At 37.2% G+C, this 17,577-nt stretch overlaps 1 protein-coding gene and 1 pseudogene across 1 annotated transcript; both read right to left on the reverse strand.

Moving 5' to 3' along the window:
- The window catches only part of LOC131149641 (ABC transporter B family member 20-like), a 48,912-nt pseudogene extending 40,085 nt beyond the window's left edge, over positions 1 to 8,827 (reverse strand).
- A 2,274-nt stretch (positions 8,828 to 11,101) lies between these two features.
- On the reverse strand, positions 11,102 to 14,478 carry LOC131149643 (monofunctional riboflavin biosynthesis protein RIBA 3, chloroplastic). Its single transcript, XM_058100272.1, has 7 exons — positions 14,223 to 14,478; positions 13,744 to 14,140; positions 13,333 to 13,554; positions 12,933 to 13,258; positions 12,274 to 12,403; positions 11,880 to 12,176; positions 11,102 to 11,509 (listed from the first exon to the last, which is right to left on the reverse strand). Exons 1-7 carry the CDS (start codon positions 14,261 to 14,263, stop codon positions 11,252 to 11,254), a joined length of 1,671 nt encoding a protein of 556 aa, XP_057956255.1. The 5' UTR covers positions 14,264 to 14,478; the 3' UTR covers positions 11,102 to 11,251.
- Between the last annotated feature and the right edge of the window lie 3,099 nt (positions 14,479 to 17,577).

A 17,577-nucleotide genomic window follows, 5' to 3' on the forward strand; every position in this document is an offset into this window, starting at 1 on the left:
TTGGTTAAATTAAAAAAATTAGTAAATCAAATATTTTGGTTCGATTTCAGTTTTGTGTTTATGAAATTGAATTTAAGGAATTAACTTAACTAGACATGCAAATTTAGACGATACGAATTATGTGTCATTTTTTAGATTTTGCAGTATTGAATTCTTTAGAGATACGAATTATTAAATGATATATACAAAAGAATAAAAAAAATAATCAATTATATACAAATGAAATCAAAACAATCAATGATATACATACAAATAAAATGCAATTAAAGTAATGCTAAACTACTCCGTGCCGCAGCGAGGTCGTCTCCGGGGTCGTGGTGGCTGCCGTCTGCGTCTACCCTCTCCCTGCTCATTAGCATCATTAGGTGTCCTGGCCTGTCGTGCTGGATGTGAATCCTCTCCCCAAAGAGGTGCTGCATCATCATCATCAGCCATGCGGAGCGCACGCGGTGAGAAATGATACGATGTCTCGGGACGAGAATGAGGCGGCCTAGGGGGTGCATCGACCTCCACCCCATCGAAAATATCGTCCAATAAAAATGACATGGATGGGGTAGCAGCAGAGTCAGAGGGGGCATCAGTCGATCTGCTCGATGGTCCGGCAATATGAGCTGCAATGGAAGGCGCATGGGGCGTTGACGGGCCAAACAAGTACTCGGCCTGTACGACTAGTGGGGAGGACATGGGAGTCCCTGGACGACTAGAGGAGGCATGTCGTCCTCCTCTTACTGGAGCTGGTCGACCTCCTCGTGCTGGTATATCAGGTCGACCTCCTCGTTCTGGGATCCGTCGACCGTCCTCGTGGACGAGGTCCAGTGCAGCACTCATCAATCGATGGATCGCAGGATCCGACGAGATCTGCTTTGCCTCAATGACAATGTCAGCCTGCAGGATATGAACATATTTTATTAACGCATTCAAATCGAAACGTATATATAATAAAATAAGTTGTGGCATTAATCTTCTTACGAGGCTCAAATATACAGCTGCTGTCCTGTCGACGAAGCGGCGTGTGATAGACCTATACCAAGTGAAGTATGGGTCATCTAGACGCATCGGACTGTGCTCCACCACTCCTTGTACGATGTAGTCTCGCCGATGCTCCCACGCAGTAACGAATATCGCGTGCGTACTCGACCAGTCTGTGACCCCTCGACCGCGTCCATCCATGCCGTGGAGATCGTCCCCAACAATATCTACCCCCGAAGTCATAAATGGGGCAGAAATGACCTGTCGAAACCCAAACTGTCGCATGACTCGATCGGGGAGATACCACTCAATAATATGAAAGCATATGAGTGGCACTCGCGCTACCCACAGGTCCCTCCCGTCTACATAGGCAGGTGGCATGTCGGCTAAAATCTCATCCGTGTAGGGCATCCATATAAACTGCAGTTAGACAAAACAAAAAGTTATGCGGACTATACACAACTGAAAGAAATGCTTTCATGTGCTATACTTTAACTGATTTATACCTCATGCTCCCGGTGCATGTCCAACTCAAACCTGTACCAGGACAATGTGTGAAGCGCAACCATCGATGCCCTCAAGTCGTCCCTCCATCTGTATAAGATGAAATCTAAGTTCCCAAATGCAAGACTACTACATATTACGAATTAGTATTCGTAATAGTTATTGAGTGAATATATAGAGATAGATAAAATAGGTACTAACCGATATGCGAGCGGGAGAGGATCAACCGGACGACCGTCCTGACCCCTCTCAATCTGCAGGAAACCTCGCCGCGTAGGCGCGAATGAATAAAATCTCTCCCAAGCCCAAACCTGGAGTAAGCGAGGGGGGCCCGCAATCTGTGTCTTCGAGTGGTGCGTGGCGCGACACATCTCCTTGTACAACCACGCCAAAGTGGCGGACCCCCCAACTGTACGAGTGACACGCTCCGAAGTCCTCAAGAAGTGGAAGGAACATAAGATGCACATAACTGCCGGAAACATCCGAGAAGATCACCCCACAAATCAAACGCAACAAGTGGGCTCGTGCGTGGCATGCTATTGTCTGAACATCTGCATGTACCGGGAGCTCACGAAACGCATCCCCCTCAAGGAACTGCATACGGATACGTGCACCAACCAACTCGCTGTCAGGCAGAACAACGCCTAACAAACGCTCGCACATAGTACGCAAGGCGAGTCGACCCTGACAGTCTGTAGGTCCCTCCACTGGTCCGGCAGTGCGACCAATGACAGCTCACCCATCAATCGGCAACTCGAACAAAACAGCTACGTCCTGTAATGTGACGGTGGCCTCACCATGAGGTAGGTGGAACGTGTGCGTCTCAGGTCTCCATCGCTCCACCAATGATGTGACAAGATGTCAATCAAGCTGGATATGAGCAATTTGATAAATTCCATAAAACCCCGCATCGCGTATCAGCTGGACAATGCGGGGGTCTGCCTCTAACCAACGCTTGGCAAACTGCGTGCCCCCTCGGCAGCACAGGGGCTCCGCATGCCCCTCAGCCCACGCTCGGCTGGCCCTGTGATGATCGCCCATCGTCAAGACGCTCGGATCGGACGGCCCTTGATCAATCTTGGAAATGCATCGTTGCATCAGAATAAATATAAATAAAAAAGAAACGGTGTGAAATAGTATAAAACTGCATACGAAATCAACGCAACGGTCCCGCTGCATCGCCCGAGTGGGTCCTTCTCGGACACCTTGTGCGATTATGCCCTTCTTGATGACATATACTGCACGTGCTCCTTTTCCTACCTTCCCTAGCATCCATCTCATTGTGTATACGGGAGCTCCTTGGATGACCTTTATGTCGAGCATAAGCTGGATTTGCCTGTATAGTTGGCAAAGATGATGCTGGCCAGTACGCCTCGTGCATAATTGGTTGAAAATCAGCCGCATATGTCGCATAATGTTCGGCGGTGGTCCAACAAGGCTCAACGTACTGCATGGCGTTGAGTCGTGTCTCCGCACATGCAGCGAGAAGGTGGGATCATGGAAAGTGTAAGGCTTGCCACTTCCCACACGAGCAGCCGTGCAAATCCTGAATGCGAAGCGTTTGCACGTTATTTCCTTTATAAGGTCCCAAATGCGTAGTCGTGATGCTAAAAGTACCTCTAGACCGGTTGAACGTCGTCACGCGATGTCCGGTCGCCTTCAACTTCCTTCTTTCCATCGCAAACAATGTATGAGGAGTTAATGCATTTCCTCCTGATATTGCATTACGAGCAGCCTCACATCGGCTATTGAAATAATGTGCAACGCGATAAAATGTCAATTGCACAAGGGCAGTGATTGGGAGGCTACGAGCGTCCTTAAGGACGGCATTGAAACATTCGACGAGGTTTGTCGTCATGTTCCCATACCTTCTGCCCCCGTCGTGGCACTGAGTCCACATATGAGGAGCGATTTGATCGAAGAACGTCTTTGCAGGTTCCCCACCCTTATCGAAGATCTTCTCCATCCACATGTTAAACTTTCTGACCTGATGCTCCCTTCCCACGCGCTCAGCCATTCGCTTTAGATTGACATTGTGCACTTTCGTGCTGAAGTTGCTTACAACGTGTCGAAGGCAGAATCGGTGGTGCGCAAGCGGTGGCTGCCAATCGGGATTGTGAGACACTGCAGCGATGATCCCTGGATGCCTATCTGATATAAGGCAAATATCATCTCTATCGGTAATGGAACGAAGACAACACAGAAACCAATTCCATGTGTCCAAACTTTCCTCTTACACAATAGCGAATGCAAGGGGGAATATTTGTCTATTTGCATCCGGGCACGTCGCAATAAGGAGTTTTCCCTTGTACTTACCGTACAAGTGTGTCCCATCTATACAGATCACAGGAGGACAGTGGGGAAAACCCTGAATAGATGTTGCGAACGCCCAAAAGATTGATACAAATGTTACGGTCTGATCACTGCCGGGTATAGGGTTCCACCTCCACTTTACGACAGTACCAGGATTATAAGTGCACATTGCTTCCATCCACCTAGGCAACGTCTGATAAGACTTCTCCCAATCGCCGAATACTTGGGCAATTGCCTTCTGTTTGCCTAACCAAATTTTCTTATATGAGATGGAATAGCCATAACGACGATCTATGAATTCTTTCAATGTAGCGATTGAGGTCGACGCATCACCCCTTATCATATTCACAACCTCACTAGCAATAAGGGTCGACGTGATTTGGCTATGGTCTTGCGAGAGGAGTTCATTCAAGTATGTCGATGTTTCTGACGATACATCGCACGCAGTCTCCAACTGCATTCAGAGTTCTTACACCTAACAACCCATAATAATGAGGTCGACTACAGGACGTAGAAGTCATGGTGCGTTCGAGCGTGGTATATTCGCACAGTAGCTATCAATTGATCTTTCGACCTGAATAGCATCCCTTGACTCAGTTCTGATGATTCATCCCAACGAGTTACTCGTATAGGAAGCTCGTCACCATAGGATAAATCTGCAGCCTCTACGTCAATTACACCATACATAGGAGGTTCGTCCATGAAATCTGCCGTATCCGTTCCATCGTTCGATTGACGGGGGGGTGGGTCAACATCATCGGGGAACTCGTTCGTCCTTTCACCAATTTCCTCCTCGTACGTGTCATCTTGTAAATGAACATCGTTCGTGATGTTCATCCCCTCGTCCAGCGCGTTGTTCGCTATTGCGAACAACGATCCTGGTTGTTCTGCTGAAACATCTTCGCAAACACCATGAAAATTCGTATGGATAGTAGTTCCTTTATACGTCTGTGCCTCGAATGACGATCGTGGACATTCGTTCATATCCACAACAGGCATCCCACCAACATCTACATCTTCTTCCTCCGCTTCAACCACGTGCTCAATAGACGTTCCCGGCTGCCCATATGCGGCAACACCCATCTGAGGAATGAGTTCAACATACAGTTGCACAGTCAAATATGCCGTCCCTACGCAGTGTGCATCCAACACCATGCGCAAACCGTAATCACTAGTTACGGGAACAACCTCATAGAAGATTGTATCATGATGCCCCTTAATCGGGTATCTTGCGGTTAGCCGCAATGCATTTTGATTTGGATTAATTTGCAAATACTTGTATATCTTCGAATGCAATTTAGTTAATTTACACCTATGACCAATTCTAATAGGTTGAACTGGCGGAATACTATAACTAACACTGGTTTGGCCGGTTATAATGTTACCCCCCATGTACAACAATACTGGAACCGAAATACTGCTTGAACTTCCTACCATCTAGATTGACGCCCGGTAAATATAAAAGACCTACGCAAAACAATAATTTTATGTATAAGTCGTATGCTAAGTGAATAGTGAAAAAAAATTATTTTCAATACATTAATGTGCACATTATATTCTCTAAATGGGTTAGGGTACACTCATGTAATTATATGGGTCATAAATGGGTGACCCATTTAGACCTAAAAATTAAATGGATAAAATGGGTCTACCCACTTAAACCATCAGCCCATTTAAATTTTCAACTTAATCATTTATAATAGTATTTTATTTAATGTATCACATTTAAAACTATACTACGAGCAAGTAACTAGTATAATAATTAAAATCTCTACGTGCATAACATAATTATGGATTGTTCAATTCGAACATTTATATAATTACATAAAGAATTATTAACGTAGTTTGACTTGGTTCGATTTTCAAACTAATTAATATGCATGCATATTCATAATTGCATAATTCATTCAGTTTAGATATGCCTGTAATTATGTTGATTTTTAATTCTAGTATTGGTTATACCTATTATTTGTAATTAAATTACATAATTAAATAATTAACATTATAATATTAAAATCTCCGGTGCATGATTTTATAATTATGGACCATTAAAATATAATATATGCATAATTACACAATTATGTGTATGCATGTAATTTTATTTGGTACGATTTTTCAAAAAAAAAAAACTAATAAGCATGCATGAACATACATTACATATTTGGTTCAGCTTAGATATGCTTAAAATTATGTAGATATGTAATTTTATTTTTAACTACACCTATCAATTGAAAGTAAACTATAATTACGTAATTAATACCGTTATTCGGAAATCTCTGTACATAATTTTATAATTATGGACAATTCAGTACAACTATATTCATAATTACGCAATTATAAATGTACACAATTGGTTTGGTTCATATGCATGCAACATGCATGTACGTAATTACATAATTGGTATGGTTTAGATATGTCCATAATTATGTAGGTATATAATTATAATATTGGCTACACCGAGCTATCATTAATCAATTAAACTACATAATCACGTAATTAACATTATAATTTGAAAATATATGTACCTAATTTTTTAATTCTGAACAATTAAATCTGAATATGTACGTAATTATCTAATTGGTTTGATTTAGATAAGCATAATTAATAGTTTGGTTCAATTATCCAAACCATCTAACATGCTTGCATGTACGTAATTATATAATTGGTTCGATTTAGATACGTCAAAAATATGTAGGTATGTAATTATAGTAGTAGGTACATATCATTAGAAATTAAATTACGTACATAACTACATAATTAACATTATTATTTAGAAATCTAACCACATACATAACTACATAATTAACACTATTATTTAGAAATCTATGTACATAATTTTGTAATATGAACAATTTGGTCTCAATATGTACGTAACTACACAACTATATAAATATATATATGTACGAATTGGTTTGATTCAGTTTTCCAAACTATTTTTTTCATAAAAAAAAAAGAATTTATGTTTAGAAAGAAGAGAAGCTACAATGTGCAGGGACAAGAAGTCCACTATAAAAAGAGAGAAAAAAAAAAACAAAAAAAACAAAAAAACACAAGATCCCAAAAAAGAACTAAACAAAATCAACTGAGAAACCCCCTTTTCAAAACCTTACCATCAGAATTTACTGAGCTCTTCAAATTTGCTAACCCTCTTTGACCTTTCACCTTTCAACTTTTACCACCATCAGACACACTTTATTTCCTCCAATATCACTCAACTTTAAATCCATTTTATCCTCAAGAATTTGAGCTTCTAAATCCTCCTCGAAAATCTCCTCCACTAGAATGAGAAAATTCCATCCCTATGCTGAAACTTATTCAACAACCCATCATTATCAAAAATTGAAGCTCCCTCTAGACCTTCCAACAGGCATGGATCAGCATAAGATAAATCCCCTATTTCATCATAGGAGCCAGAAACCTACCCATATTTTTTTGGAAATCTATCCAACAATAACCCCCCAGCACAATCAAAATCACTATTGTCATCACTTTCTAAATCTGAAACCTCATTTTAGCTTTTCTAATCTCATTTGAACCTACTGCAATCATCTCAACTTAGGAACTTTCACAATACTAAAGTCCCCTTTAAAACCTCTCCTTAGTACAGTAGTCGTTGACTCATCAAAATTTTCTCTCTTATCTTCAAATACCTTCTTCATTGCAACACCCAAACAGGCTGCCTTTCAATGAGCAAAAACCTTATTACCTTCAAATTTATCCATTTAAAGACAAAAAACAACACACTCCCCCAACGCTGCTTTTTTTCTACTCTTTTCCACACCACCTTCTAATACAATTTTGGAACTAGACACAATTTTATCACCACCTATTTCTATTAACATGTATGCATGTACATAATTACGTAATCACTTCAATTTAGATATGTCCGAAATCATGTAGATACGTAAATATACTATTGGTTACATCTATCATTTGAAATTAAACAACATAATACGTAATTCTAAACTATAATGACATTATTAATTAAAAAAACTAACCTTCCTCTAGATGCAGAGCCAGAACCCAAATACTCGGAACGCGGCGTGTGATATCAAACCAACTCAAAACATAAACAATTATCTCATGTAAATCTCTTAAATGAAATATTCACGTTATTTTTCTAAATATTAAATAACATACCCCATCACGATCCCTCTTAAATAGCCTCGCCTCGCCTTCGCCCGAGCCCGAACAGTCACCTGCACCTCGAACAGTCACCTGCCAACGCAACGGTCGTCTGCAAGCTCGAAGCTTCATCTGCAACTTTTCTTCTCTTCTCCTCTGCACGATTGTGTTCTGAGAAGGCTCAGGGAGGAATTCAGCGCGCAAAACAAATCTCACAGGTTGGACCTGCGAGATTTACCACGTGTCACGATCCCTCGGAATCTCGCAGCCACGCGTCGCCTATCCGCTCGATCTCTTCTCAAATCTCGTAGGTCCAACCTGCTCGATTCACCACGTGTCACGATCACTCGTAACCTCGCAGCCACGCGTCGCCTCTCCGTTCGATCGCTTCTCAAATCTCGCAGGTTGCACCTGCGAGATTTCTTCACCCATCGCCACACCAGTTTAAATCTCGCAGCATGAAGCTGCGAGATTACGTGAGTATTATTTTGGGAAAAAATTTCCTCTTCAGAGTATTCTTTTATATTTTATTTATTTTTAATTATAAAAAGGGAAAAAACTCTCGTACCTAGCCCGTGCTATGTTTTTGTTCTTCCCCACACCATTCTAATCCCATATTAGTTTTCCTTAATTAGCGTTGACCTGCCGGCGGCCTGTTTATCGTTGTCTTTCGTCTGAGAATCTCTCTCTGTCCCGCCCCCTCTCTCTCTCTCTCTCACTCTCAGTCTCAGGCTGTTTCTTTATGCCAAACAACCGTTATTACTCGCCGAGGCGCCGGTGCTTATGTGTGCCTTTTCACATTACGGAATCATTAATTTTCATTATGGAAATAGTTTTCCGACACCGCCACTACAGAGCAGGAGAATGTCACCGGTTTGGCATTTAGCATATTCAATGGTAGACTGTGATTACAGGCAACCGTGGTATACGATGATAAGAGCTCACGTAATACTAACAAATGTATAATTTATGAACTTATATTACCTAATATTTTTCTAAAACAAGTCAAATCAATTTTATTTTACTCATTCTAATGAACAACATGGAGTTTCAATATCACAACACCATGTATTCATCCTTTTCATAAACATATAGATTCAGCAGAGGGAGAGATGAATGAGCCTATCGTAATCAATGGTCTGTGCTTGATATTATTTTGAGAAGAAATTATTAAAGTAGGAGGTGAATTATAACATATTTTAGACAGCTAAACATTTTTAAAATTTTTTAAATAATTTTAAAGTTTTGACAATTAGTTATATTTTTGAATTTGTGTTGATTATTAATTAATAACTATTAACTTAAATTAAAATATTCTAAATTATCAATTTTACTTTTTTGAAATTTTAAATATATTGCTTCAATTCAATCAAGTTTGTACATTTTTGGATCATTTTCTTAGAGAGTTATTATTATTATTATTATTATGGTTGTTATTGTTGTTTGTATGCACCCGTGTCCTTAATGTCCTTAATTTTTAGTGTAGAAAACTAAGAAATGAATTATACGCACTCCACATTTAAATTATTAAATGGCATTTACCCCTTAATTTTCACTTTGTAAAAGGCAACAAATGGGAGGGGTCAATTTCGTCATCTCGTTTATGAGAGGAAAATAAGAAAGAGTGTGAGTGGCATTTTTTGAGTGTTAATAGTGTCTTTCATTTTAAATTAATAATATATTTATTTTTAATATGAAACAATCTTTTAATCACTTTAATTTAGATAATTGCATCAATTGAATAGTCCTACAATAGGGGTTTTAATTACTTTGTCATTAAAACAATTCATTTTTCTTATTTCATAAAACATGGCCCCTAAACAACAGTTGACTATTGACAAAAGTCAAAACCATTGCATTTATTTCCTTAAACATTACTCACATAGTATAATGCTTAGTCCCATTTGATTACTTAAAAAAATTAAATGGGTTATAGCGAATTTAGGGAGAAAGCTTTGAATTGTTCTTAAAAATTTTTAATTCAGAAGTATGAGAAAATATAATTTATTTAAATAGGTACTCGTTAAGAACCCATTTAAAAATATAATTTATTTATTTTATATTTTTAAAAACATTTCATATAAAGTGACATAATTTTTTATAAAAAAAAAACCAACAATTTTTATTTTTTTATTAATATCTTAACAAAAAAACATAAAATGTAGAAAACAGTACACCTCTTTAATTAATATTTTTTAATGTAATATATATCAAATTGAACAGCTCACCCGTCGGATACCCAACCCAAACCTGTCTAACCCGTTTATTAAATGGATCGGGTTCGAGTTGATCCATTTATAAACAGGTCACCTTATGCTAAACCCAAACCCAATTTAAAATCACCCACCGGATTCTGATCCATTTGCCACCCCTACTCTCTATAAGATCTTTAAAGTGTCATGTGATGTTCGCATCTTAACCTCAAGAACGTTATGAGAATAGGTGCTTGGTTTTTTTATACTTACATTTTTTGGCAATCATTATTTGGAATGGAAATTTATCATATTAGAATTAAATATTAAAAAGTAAAAAGTCAATGATTTGCAAAATTTGAAATTTATCAAATGTTTGATTTTTGTATTATTTTCCTTGATAAATAAATAAAAATTAAGTTCCGCAATTTCTTAAATGTTGCGTTTGGGAGCATAGATTTTGGACCTTAAATTTGGATTTGGATAGATTTGAATAAATTTTAATATAATTTTTTATTACATTTTTTTCTAAATCTAATACAAATCCAAATAGAACACCTCTTCAAATATAGGGTTCATGTTTTTCAAACCCCAACGCTCGAAAACTAGAAACACCAAGTTATTCCTCAAGCTTGGCTTGATTAGAGGTAGTTCGATATTGGATTTTTTCTTATTTGTGCTGAATGCAAATAATATCTTTAAATACTACTAGCAAATTGTCTCATGTAAAATCTTATGATTTGTTTGTTATGCAATAATAAAATAGATAAAAATAAAATTAGTCTTTATAATTATGTATATTAGACATGATTTTTTATTCCAATTCATTTCATCTCAACAACTCAGTGTACCAAACACTGGAACAGTAATATTCTGTAATGGTAATATTTTAAGTGAACACGGATCCTTACCTCACCAGGTGTACCAAAGATAAAAGAGCCATCTTTGTTCTTCAAACCTGTCAACATAATGCAGAAATGCAAATGAGGAAACTTAGATGATGTGTAATTGTGTGTCATTCAAATCACAATGGCTTCTGTTGCCTTAAGGATCATTGCACAAATGTTAAAACACTGCCTGATTCTTGGACATTCTGAAATAGAAAAAAACCTTGAAAAAATATACAGCAGCCAGGTGCATCATTCATTCTATTGCTCTTCCTCTTGTGAATGTATATTTTTTGTATTTGGGTTGATAAATCCATCTAACGGTCCTCGTATATCAGACCCATACACATGACCCATCTTGGTACGTTTTGTTTCCAAGTATCTCTTGTTTTCATCTGTAATGGGTGCCAATACAGGAACTCGTCCAACAACAGCTAAGCCATAGCCTTTCAGACCAGTGAGCTTGGCTGGATTGTTAGTCATCAGGTGCATAGTTCGAACTCCGATGTCTCTCAGAATCTGTCAGCATCCAATTGAAGAAGTAAGATATTGTGATAATGAAATAAATGACGACAAAATCACAAAAACACCATGGCATGATACCAATAATCTTTGCATGGCTGCATGCAAAGTAAAATATTTACCTATAGTCATATTTACTACATGTTTGGAAAATATTAAACAAATGGACTCGGGCAGAATAGAATTAAATTTATCACTCAATTTTTTTAATTCAAACTTTCACTCCATTTCATTTCCTCGCCATTCCATTCCGCAAACAAAACAAGAGGTAAGTGTAAAATTTTAACACTTGAAAGTAACTTTTCTCAAATGGACTTCACATATTAGCATTACGTACAAAAAACATAGAAAATAATTAGCAACTCACCTGAGCAGCAATCCCATACTCACGTGCATCAACAGCTAGTCCAAGTTCGATGTTGGCTTCAACAGTGTCATGACCTTGATCCTGCAAATTATATGCCCGAAGTTTGTGACCCAGGCCAATCCCTCTTCCTTCATGACCTCTGAGGTAAACAACAACTCCTCTTCCAGCTTGTTCAATTAACAGCATTGCCAAATCCAACTGGTTGCCACAGTCACACCGAGCAGAACCAAATACATCCCCAGTTAGACACTCAGAATGGACCCTTACTAGAACATCTTGTCCATTTCCAATGCTGCCCTGATGCAAATAGAAGTAGCTTAACAGAAGATTGAAGCATCAAGTGCTCCCCAGTCAAATCAGTAGAGCCCTTTTTCAATAAAAAGCACACATTTACCTTTACAATGGCAAAATGTTCAGTTCCATCTAACTTTGATCGGTAGCAATAAGCTTGGAAAAGACACCATTTGGTTGGCAGGCGTGATACTACACTTCTTTCAACTAATTTTTCCCTCTTTCTCCTATACCTGCGAGCAGAATGAAAATGACATTTGTTCCTATAAGCAAATGAAAATGACTTGACTAAAAACCATTCTCGCATTCATATTCTGGGAGAAGTGAATATTACGAGAAATATGAAAAAAAAAACAGACCTAGACAAGGCCAAGGCAGAAGAATGTTTCAGACTAATAATAATAATAGTAATAAATGCGAAAGGAAAGAGAACACAATTCTAAGGAACACCTGATCCCATCCTACCAAGAAATGTCTTCTCAATACCCCCAACATGTGGTTCAGGTGGTAGTGCGGACAATGAAAGTGCCTTTCATGAGGTCAAGTGTTCAAACCCTTCCGGACTCATTTCCGTCCTTGAACTCCTGAATTTACCCTCCCTTTGGAGTTGTGAAGTCAACTTCAAGGGGCGCAGGATTAGTCACGTGGACCGTAAAACGGACGCATGGATACCTGGTGCGTATTCCAAAGAAATGTCTTCTCAATACACAATTACACCCTTAAGCTCCCTTATAGTAAACAGAGTAAAATTATATTGCTCACCTTATCAAGTCGGTGATTGAAATAACTAGAATGCCGTGCTCCAAGGACAACTTTCTTAAATCGGGCAAAGAAGCCATAGAACCATCATCTGCATCAACAACAGCTGAAAGAACAGAAACTGGATGCAAGCCAGCCAGCGCGACCAAATCTACGGAAGCCTCGGTATGACCAGCTCTCCTTAGTACCCCACCATTTCGATACTTGAGAGGAAAAACATGGCCTGGCCTTCTAAAATCTTCTGGCTTAGACCAAGGAGAAGACAGAGCAAGGACAGTCTTTGCCCTGTCCGCAGCTGATACACCAGTAGATGTGCAAGCTTTTGCATCCTAAAGAAATGATATATTATATCTTATTGCAATATACGATATGTGATAAATCGGGTGATTATAGCGAGAAATACCACAGTGATGGTGAAAGAGGGGGCAGAAGAGTCTTCATCTTCATTCTCCGGTGACATTAGAGGGAGATTCAGCCTTTCAAGATCCTCCTCTTTCATTCCCACAGAAACAATCCCAGAACCATGCTTGACCAAAAAAGCCATCGCCTGAGGACTGGCAAAGGATGCTGCCATGACAAGGTTTCCTTCTGTGTCTCCATTTTCATCATCTACAACTATCACAAACTAGAAGAATTTGCAAAAGATGGACATTAACTGGTCATGCTTAAGATTTCGCAAAAATTTACACTAAAGCAAATTGCATTCATTACATATAAAACTGGCAGAAGCAACACACATGCTGCCATGCATCAGACTAATTATAGAGCACGACCGTATCAAAGAATTCCAAGAGAACTTTCTAGCAATTCCAACCTTTCCTAGCAGTAATGCATTAAGCGCTTGCTCGATTGAAGAGAACCCTTCAGAAGGACAGTCAGGATCCCCCTCAGCGTCGCTAACAAAAAAATCAATGGTTTCAGGTGTAATTTCAGCATCGACTGCTCGAAATCTTGCTGAAACCGACTCATCGAAACCACCCAACAAAGACCCATTATCATTTCCATTGAGAGACTTTAACAGGGGAGCTGAATCATGATCGAAGGCACCGGACAGAGACCCATTACCATTTTCCTTCAGAAAACTTTCGTCGAACACATTGCCAGCCCCAATCCGAGACACCCCAAGAGCCCAAGATGTAGAATCAAAGCACCTCTGCTTGTACAATCCGAATCTAATTCCTATACTCTGAGTTGGGAAATGGCGATGAGAGCTGAAACAGAATCATATCATTCATACGTAATATAAATGTAATTAAGATGGGCGCATAGTAGAACTGTAGAAGAGAAACTTACCTTGAGGTGACGAATAAACGAGGGAAGATAACGCAGTCCATGGAATTGAAAGAGGTTGCAAAGATTTCTTGAACTCAAAACTACTTCTTAGAATCAGTGTTTTTGCCGCCATAATGCGCATGTTACTTGCCATTTCAAGACGAAAAGTGCACCTCTTGTTTCGGATGGGTTTGAAGTTTGAACCGTTATCCATATTACAAAATCCAAACGATCAACAGCGTACGGAGTTTTAGAGCCACAGGCCCATCAATCACAGTGACGGAAGCTTTCTCAGCCTGGAGAAGACTTGAGCAAAGGGTGAACAAGGACAGCTTAAAGTAGCTAATTTTGATCGCGTTTTTTTTCCGATTTATCTTTTTTTTTTTTTAAATATATTAAATAATACATTTTTTGAAAAAATAATTCTCATAATGACTCTGACGTAATTTCGATACTTGGAGTAGTGAGATTTGTCACGTGTCACTTTGGGAATTATTCTCCTAAAAATAATATTATTTAATATATATATTTTTTTAAATTAAATCGAGAAAAAACTCTTAGTGAAGTTTTAAAAAGGAGTTTTTTTCCGTTTTATTATAAAAAAAGAAATAAAATATAAAATAACACTCTAATTGGAAAAAATTTTCCCAAAATAATGCTCACGTAATCTCGCAGTTTCATGCTGTGAGATTTAAACTGATGGCCACTCTGCCTTCAACGCGTGGCAAGGAGAGAAACAGCGGGCAGGTGACACGTGGCGACGCTTGAGGAAATCTCGCAGTTCCAAGTTGCGAGATTTAATGAGGCATCGAACTGAAACGTGACGGGTGACTGCGAGATTTAATGAGGCATCGAACTGGAACGTGATGCATGGCGGAAATCTCGCAGGACTAAGCTGCAAGATTTGCGCCTGAAATCCATCCGCGTGGTGACACGTGGTAAATCTCACAGGATAGTCCTGCGAGATTTGCTTCATCTGCTCAAATCCTTCCCGAACTCTCTCAGAAGACAGTATCGCAGAGGAGAAAAGGTTGCAGACCGTTCGAGCTGAGCTTGCAGAGGACCGTTGGTAGGTTACCGTTCGAGGTGGCAGGTGATCGTTCGGGCGAAAGCGAGGTAAGGCTATTTAAGGGCCGAAGATGGGGTATGTTATTTTTTATTTAGAAAAAAACGTGAATATATTATTTAACTTACTGAGATTTATTTTATGTTTTGAGTTGGTTTCGTATCATATTTGCGTTCCGACTATTTGAGTTCGTTGCTGCATGTAGAGGAAGGTTAGTTTTTTTAATTAATAATTTTATTAACGTTTGTGTCTCTATTAGTATGTGTATATACTCCGTGTGCATAATGATTTGTAGAACTTGGTATTGCTGTACACTTAGGGCTTGTTTAGTTCTTGAAAATAATTTTTGTTTCCATTTCCAAGTTTATTATTACTATCTTTAGAAATTAAATGTTTAATTTCAATTGTGTCACTTGAGTAGTTTTGAATATTTCAGTTTAGAAAATTTATTTATTATTTGCTTAATTGATATTACTTAAGATTCTATGTTTCATAATAAAAAATCGAACCGCAACATCAAATCAAACCAAATCGAAAAATTGGTTAACCATTTCTTTGGTTCAATTTCACAAAATTTTAATTTTTTTCATTTATCAGTTTGGTTTTTATTTGGCCCATTCAATAATCACAATTAACCAAACCAAACTGATATACTATAAATATATATATATATATATATAATGCATATTATGTATAATATCATGTAAATTTTTAATAATTTAATCTTGAATATTTTAAATTGAAAAAAGTATATTGATCTAATATTTATGCTTCAAATTTTATCTTGAATATTTTAAATTTACATATTCATTAATATCAAAGAAAAAATACTACTTGTAGTGTCTTTAAATTTTCAAATTATACTTAATAGTTCGGTTCAATTAACCATGGAAAATAATTTTAAAATCTATCAACCGAATTTCAATTACCATTTTAAGCGAATCGATTTTAATTCACATCTTGTAGAGAATCGAAATATTGGTTCGGTTAACAGTTCGAGGGCATTGTTCAGTTAACCAAACTATGTCCAACATTTGTGGATACTACTTTTTATTTTCAAGGAGATCAAAATTTTTCAAATCGAAAAAGAAATTTATTTTTTTGACATGCATAAATGCAAATAAAAGGGCTATATATTTCAAGATCATCATACATTATGTTGAAATATAAAAAGATTGGTTACATTAAATAAGACAATTCGCTTAAATGAAGTTACTTAAATTTTAAATATCAATACAGTACCACGAGCTCATAATATCAAACACTAAAAATTACATACACAAAAAAATATTTCACCAAACTAATCAATGAAACACGGGATGTGTACATAACATCCCTTATTTATCTCGAGTAAATAATTACTTTTAAAATGTTTGTCCTTAATATCTTAATTAGCTAGTAAGTAAATAAACATGATAAATACAAATACATATTTGAAACAATCGAATTTTTGAAGGAAGCTAAACAAAATAAAATAAAGTAGAGAGAGATTGTGAGTAATAAGATAGGAGGAATTTGATAATACAAACTATATAAATGACAAAAGGTATGTGGTTAACTAGTTCCCTTTGTGAGATAATTATTTAGATCTATCATTGTAGTGTCATCTTCATCAAGCTTTTCGCATCACTTCTCTATATTGACTTATCAAAATTTTTAAATTATATTGTATTTGATGACACAAATTTGAAACTTTATATATAAATTTGTTAAAATTTAGATAAAATTCAACATAACCTAAACTTGAATCATAACTGATGTGTCCCAAATTTTGTTTAAGAAAAAATAGAAAAATGAATCTCATTTTCTTTCTTATGTATAAAAAATAACTTTCTAAATTAGTGACAAGATGAGTTCATTGGAGATAAATGATATATTAAAAACAATTTTTTATTAATGTTTGGCAGCAATGTGAATATGATAGTGGCATGCATATAAGTTGAAGGAATTATAAGTTAATTATTTAGTATACACTCAATGGCACATGATGTTTTGGAGCTTTGCAATCTATATTTGAGATATGTATATGCATACATATATATATATATGTAATTAATTTTATTATATAATATAAATATAAAATGTTAATTAATTTTTATGAAATATTAAATAAATATTTGTGACACACACATTAATTGAAGGCTTGCTTACAAAAAAGTTTCAAAGATATTATATGTTATATCTAAAAGTCTTCTTTTTTCTAAGCGCGAATTTAAATGCCTCCTGCATAGCTGATGTAGTGATGTGAATTGCATGTTGGTAGATATCATAGGTTCTCGCATGCTTAAACTATATTATTATATTGTCTGC

The sequence above is a fragment of the Malania oleifera genome, chromosome 2 (genome assembly GCF_029873635.1).
Source record: "Malania oleifera isolate guangnan ecotype guangnan chromosome 2, ASM2987363v1, whole genome shotgun sequence".
Classification (NCBI taxonomy): Eukaryota; Viridiplantae; Streptophyta; class Magnoliopsida; order Santalales; family Ximeniaceae; genus Malania; species Malania oleifera.

Bases quoted from the DNA above. Each gene is read 5' to 3' on its own strand.
- LOC131149643 (XM_058100272.1), bottom strand. From the start codon at position 14,263: ATGGACTGCGTTATCTTCCCTCGTTTATTCGTCACCTCAAG. The intron at 12,404-12,932 runs GTGAGCAATATA...TTCTGCTCGCAG, and splicing joins TCAATCACCGACTTGATAAG to GTATAGGAGAAAGAGGGAAA. The intron at 12,177-12,273 runs GTAAATGTGTGC...TATTTGCATCAG, and splicing joins AACATTTTGCCATTGTAAAG to GGCAGCATTGGAAATGGACA.